The 6,203-nt window shown below is 39.0% G+C and overlaps 1 protein-coding gene across 1 annotated transcript; it reads left to right on the top strand.

Moving 5' to 3' along the window:
* Positions 1 to 1,232: 1,232 nt before the first annotated feature.
* LOC138012775 (bcl-2 homologous antagonist/killer-like) lies at positions 1,233 to 4,848 on the top strand. Its single transcript, XM_068859664.1, has 2 exons — positions 1,233 to 1,809; positions 3,562 to 4,848. The coding sequence occupies exons 1-2, from the start codon at positions 1,249 to 1,251 to the stop codon at positions 3,670 to 3,672; spliced, it is 672 nt and encodes a 223-aa protein (XP_068715765.1). The 5' UTR covers positions 1,233 to 1,248; the 3' UTR covers positions 3,673 to 4,848.
* Positions 4,849 to 6,203: the final 1,355 nt, after the last annotated feature.

Here is a 6,203-nt window from a genome sequence, read left to right as displayed (position 1 = left end):
AAGCACCCCAAGCACCTCAAGTAACCTAAGCACCTCAAGCATCTCAAGCAACCCAAGCACCTCAAGTAACCTAAGGACCTCAAGTAACCTAAGCACCTCAAGCAACCCAAGCACCTCAAGCACCTCAAGCAACCAAAGCACCTCAAGCACCTCAAGCAACCCAAGCACCTCAAGCACCCCAAGCATCTCAAGCAATCTAAGCACCTCAAGCTCCTTAAGTACCCCAAGTAATCGAAGCACCTCAAGCAACCCAAGCACCTCAAGCACCTCAAGCAACCCAAGCACCTCAAGCAATCTAAGCACCTCAAGGAACCCAAGCACCTCAAGGACCCCAAGCACCGCAAGCAACCGAAGCACCTCACGCACCTCAAGCAACCCAAGCACCTCAAGCACCTCAAGTAACCAAAGCACCTCAAGCAACCCAAGCACCTCAAGCACCTCAAGCATCTCAAGGAACCCAAGCACCTCAAGTACCCCAAGCATCTCAAGCAACCCAAGCACGCATCTCAAGCAACCCAAGCACCTCAAGCATCTCAAGCAACCTGAGCACCTCAAGCACCCAAAGCACCTCAAGCACCCCAAGCACCTCGAGTAACCTAAGCACCTCAAGCAACTCAAGCAACCCAAGCACCTCAAGTAACATAAGGACCTCAAGTAACCTAAGCACCTCAAGCAACCCAAGCATCTCAAGCAACCCAAGCACCTGAAGCACCCCAAGCACCTCAAGCACCTCAAGCAACCCAAGCAACCGAATCACCCCAAGCACCTGAAGCACCCCAAGCACTTCAAGCAACCCAAGCATCCCAAGCACCTGAAGCACCCCAAGCACCTCAAGCACCTCAAGCAACCCAAAGCAACCGAAGCACCCCAAGCAACCCAAACACCCCAAGCACCTCAAGCACCCCAAGCACCTCAAGCAACCCAAGCACCTGAAGCACCCCAAGCACCTCAAGCAACGCAAGCACCCCAAGCAACCGAAGCACCCGAAGCACCTCAAGCAACCCAAGCACCCCAAGCAACCGAAGCACCTCAAGTAACCTAAGCATCTCATGCAACTCAAGCACATCAAGCAATTTAAGCATTTCAAGCAGACCAAGGAACCCAAGCGCTTCAAGCAGTCCAAGCGTCTAAGTAAGCTAAGCAAGATAAGTAAGGTACATATTTGTATACGGTACAATATATGTCCCCATACATAACGTATCTACCCATAGGGTTTGCGTGATGAAGAATTGCATAAAATCAAATAAAATGGCTTCTGGTGGTGAGGATGGTGGTAATAACCGTGAAATTGAACCTGAAGAAGAAGAATTAGCCGTCGTAAGAGATACGGAAGGTGTGTTCCGTCATTTTATGTTTCAACGCTACCAAGATGAGACAGAAAGAGGAGAACAAAGCGGTGAAATGAACACCTCCTCAGTCACCGCTCGTCCAGATGCCTTAGAAGAACTTCGTTCTTGCAATGATGTACATGGGTTTTCGCAGAATGTACCTGTTATCGGCCAACGGTTAGGAGAGATAGGCGATGAAATAGATGCTAAATACAAAGACCAGTTCAAGGACATGATTGATTCGTTGAGTCTTACTCCCGCAACGGCTTACGAAACTTTTGCCGCAGTGGCTAGAAGGTTGTTCCGTTCTGGAATAAACTGGGGACGAATTGTTGCTCTACTTTGTTTTGGTTATGAAATTGCTGTGACTGTCATCCGCCGAGGATTCAGTGGGAATTTTTTACGGAGAATCATTCGATTTGTGGTGGATTTCATCTTCAACGAGAGAATTGCTCGATGGATAGCCCAGCATGGTGGATGGGTAAGCTACAGTATACGTAAGAAATATGTCTCCAGAATTTCATGTCAAATGCATTTCGGAAACTGTCGTGTATCGCGTGGTATCAACACAATGGGATATCTGTCGGGAATTGCACGAGCTTTATTTGGCATGCTATGAATTACAACGTTGTTTGAGCCATGAGCTATTAGAAAATTCATAAACGTCGATCGATCTAAAATCGTATTGGTCTTTTTGGTTTCCACCTACCGAATATTGATTTCTCATGCTATAACGTTGTTTAAAAAGGTTTTCTCAATTTTCGATTTATATTAATTATGCCCTTGATGCGAGCAATGTTGAAAGTATTTGCACATGTACTGGCGGCATTCAGCATTGCTGTATAGCAATGTTAGATGCAGCAATGTTGGACAAGTTTTTTAAAAATTGTAGAACTTGCAGCCACAGCTTTGGCCCTTATCCAAGTAATGCGTTATCAAAATAATAGTAACTAATAATAACAATTCTATTTAAGTGTCTATGACAGATTTTTCTTTATTTACTCAATCAAAACATCATGGTTTTCTGAAATAAAAACAAATTTAAAAAATCCATGGATACCAAATTTCCTTCCATGTGCTTTTAATAGTCTTTTGAAAAATTAGAATTTTCGCTTCTGGTGGGTATAAAACTTGCGCTAGCAATGAGTGTGACATCAAAACTAGAATGAAATTTTTCCAGGGCTTAAATTTTCCCTTTTTTTAGATTCAGAAGTTGCTGAAACTGCTTCTGAGATGCATTGTGTTTGGTTGCAATAAAGCAAAAGACAAAAGAATGGAACTTCTATCCCTAAAATTTCCTGTGATCCTGTGTGGATGTCAATGGGCTGCTATTCCCAAAATCCTTACTAGCTCAGTTTTGTACCCCTCCAGAAGTAAAAATCATGATTTTTGAAAGGCTTATGTAATGAAAGTCGATAAAGAATTTTTTTTGGTTGTTTCGATTGAGTAAATAAAGAAAAGATCTGTCATATACACCTAGAAGTCTGAACCTAAAATAGCCCAAGTATAGGACAAGTGCTGTCTTAATGAGAGGACTGTAAAAGCTTTAATCTCATAATCAAACCCAGGAGACATTGGTGGAGGCAAGTTCTCTCACCACACAGACCCTGATAAAATGCAACCGTGCATTAATTAATGCAGAGGAGAGATTACCAAACACAGGGAATCAGCCCTCTTCTTCTTTGGAACATTTCAGTCTAAAAATTTTACCTATTAAATCAAAGTTTCACACAGTTACTAAACTTCATAGTGTTGAAGATGCTATAGGGAAGATATGGTTGACATCACCTATTGCCATTAATGTGCCAACCAGAGCCTCATCGGCTGTCCAAGCAAAGGGTCTTTTGTTCCTGTGTTGGCACATGTATAAATTTGAATAACAAAAACAATGTTTGCAAACAGCTATCTTCCCTATGATGGAGTATTGTTGCTTTTTCGAGATGAAGAACTGTAAACAACATGTTCTTTTACATGACCACATCAGAAATCACCTGAATAAGTAAGGCAAAGGGTGAAAATTCTTTATGAAGTACTTCTACATGTGTTAGTCTAAGTGAACCCAAAGGATTTACATCTAGGTTTATATATTTTTAAAGATCTACTTAACACAATAATTTTTGGGACCTCTTGTTGACCTCTAAAAGCTCTTAACTGCTTTGACCAGGGATCCCAAAGAATTGTTGTACTTGTTATTATAGTATGACTCTTACTAATTAAGTGATTTGTTTCACAGAGAGGTGTGCTTGATTTTCGGCTGTCTGAACCCAGTTGGTACACTATTGGTATTGTGCTTTTGTTTGGAACTCTTTTTGCCTTCTTTGCTACAAAGAAGACAGGAACATAACTGACAGGAACTAGACTAAAGCAAATGAAAAGGCTGTAATAGTTTGTAGGGAGTGATTTCCTTGTATTGCTTATTAAGGCGATGATGTTGAAAGGCCATAATTGAATAACATATTGGACCTGTTAAGCCACACAAACAGGGTTGATACAAAGTGCCAGGGAAACAACTGGTAATATTGCCCCCCAAAGGAGGCAATATTGCCAGTTATCTTAATTATCCAGACAACATAGAGAGGATTAAGGCACTAGTATCATCTGATTTGCTTATTAATTTACTTAAATCTTTTATCAAAAACCCCGTAAGAGAGCTGGCTCCTTACACATTTAAAATAAACATAATATTATGTCAAACTATACTACATTTCTTGGTAGAAAATGATACATATAAATTGCCAAAATTCGAGGCAAGAGTGCTCCATTGCTATTTACTTCATGATAATCTTTTAAAATCCAAACCTATGCAATTTCGTACTGTTTTGGACAAAGTAAAATAACAATACCCACAGCGCTGCAACATTTTTCTACCAGTTTTGAAAATTTCCAGTCATCAAAACAATTCCGTGCTAAAGTCACCTCCACAAAGCCTGAGTATTACTATGTGAAAATACATAATTATACATGTATACATGTAGACCAAACTCAAAGAAGGCCATTCCTCAAAAATGGTTCAGTAACCTGACCTTCGACAGACACTGGAACTATAGATTAACTCAAAATGATGCATGTCGCCACTTTTATCATGTTAGATACATTGTCGCAATGCTTGGTAGTTTGCAAAGATTTCATCTCAAAGCACTTGCTTTCAAATCACAGACCAGGTTACTACATCAAAGCTTTAAAATTGTAACAGTTCTTAAAATGGAATCTACAGCTGTATGTTTACAAATTTTGCTTCATTTTTGCAAGCCCTTCTTTTTCTGACCAATCCTCTGAGTAACCAGCTCTAAAATTTTGAAAGTGCTTTTTATAATAATTACTTTTAGGTTCCTCTGAAATACCAGATTTCCTTTGTGCAATTTTTGTTGAAGAATTCAAAATTGCGCAAAGAAGGTATGGGTTTCTTGGTGCTTTTGCCACCCAATGGTTCCTCAGCTTTTTGGTGAACCACAAAGTCATTTGAGTACAAGTGTGAGGCAGAGTACCAATTTTTAGTCCTAAGCATGCCCATTTCATGCTTTCAAGTTCCTAGTTTTTCTTATTATTTTCTCCAATTTTTCAACAAAAAATGCCTGTCTTTCTAATTTTTGTGTTCAGTTTAAAAGGCACTGCATCTGCACTGCACTGCACTTCTTCAATCTTGACCATTCAATTGCATCACGGCTGTGAGTTGGGTCAGTTTCACCCAGCTTGGTTTCCTTTTTTAAAGTTATGTGTTGTGTCCTTTTTTAAAGTTATGTGTTATGTAGTGTGCCTTAGAAAGCTTTCAAAACCTCAAGGAGCTCCTATTTTTGTTTAGGGTATTATAGAATAAATCTTTCTTATTTCATATTTTCTTCCTGTAGAGCATATCCACTCACATGACTAGAATAGATGCTCATTTGTGAAACAAAAGAAATTATTGCATAAAAATAGAGTTCAATTCCCAGAGGATTAGTTTGGAACACCAACATGGCCTCAATTGTTTTTTTGTTGTTGCTGAAAACTAGCCTAATGACAAGTGTTTCAACCATAGCAAACAGCTATAGAAAGTTTACGGTACTCTGAACGAATGCTCGAAGATTAAGATGAGTTTTGCAACTGCTGAATGAAAGATCTGTCAGATGAGTATTGTTATAAACGTAAAACGGATCAATTAGTATTCATAACTAAAACCGCTGTTTCCTGAGAAGGATGACTTGAGCGAATTACAAAGTGTGACTTTTATGCTGTTGTCCATGTGTGACTTTTTTGCTATTGTTTGTAATGTGTGACTTTTTTGCTTTTGTTTTGAAAATGGAATAGCACCATAATTAGTAACATTTGGAAGCAAATTGTTGTAAGTACAGCGACGTGGTCAACAAAATTTCCTGTAATTCTGGGTGCGCCTTATAACAGGGTATTTAGGTGAAATTTTCATTTTACTACTAGTCACAATCGTCTTCAAAAGTTTAGGGTGCGTCTTATAACCGAGTGCGCCTTATAAGTGAATAAATACGGTACATGTAGTAAAGATTTTGGTTGTTTCAGCTATGGTGAAACAATGACCTGCAACCTGCAGTTTCCACCTTCCAGGCTACGATGAAGTATTGAAGCACTTATGTTCGGTTTGGGAAGTAAGCCAATAAGACACAATCATGAATGTTACAATTTATTGCATTGTACCTTGCAAGGGTTACTAAATTTTCTGGCCTAATTTCTCAAAGATTTTCAACATTTTATTTTCAAGATAATAATGATCATAATAATAATAATAATTTTTCATTATTATTAAACAATTTGAGAAGGGTTTAATAAAGGTGTTTGTTATTTTTATATTATTAATAATAATAACAATTAACAATAATTATTATTCGCCGAAGGCGAAGTGATTATCAATGAATAGATCGTTTTCAC

The sequence above is a fragment of the Montipora foliosa genome, chromosome 8 (genome assembly GCF_036669935.1).
Source record: "Montipora foliosa isolate CH-2021 chromosome 8, ASM3666993v2, whole genome shotgun sequence".
Lineage (NCBI taxonomy): Eukaryota > Metazoa > Cnidaria > Anthozoa > Scleractinia > Acroporidae > Montipora > Montipora foliosa.
This window is presented reverse-complemented; position numbering and strand designations above follow the sequence as displayed.

Bases quoted from the DNA above. Each gene is read 5' to 3' on its own strand.
- LOC138012775 (XM_068859664.1), top strand. From the start codon at position 1,249: ATGGCTTCTGGTGGTGAGGATGGTGGTAATAACCGTGAAATTGAACCT. The intron at 1,810-3,561 runs GTAAGCTACAGT...TTTGTTTCACAG, and splicing joins TAGCCCAGCATGGTGGATGG to AGAGGTGTGCTTGATTTTCG.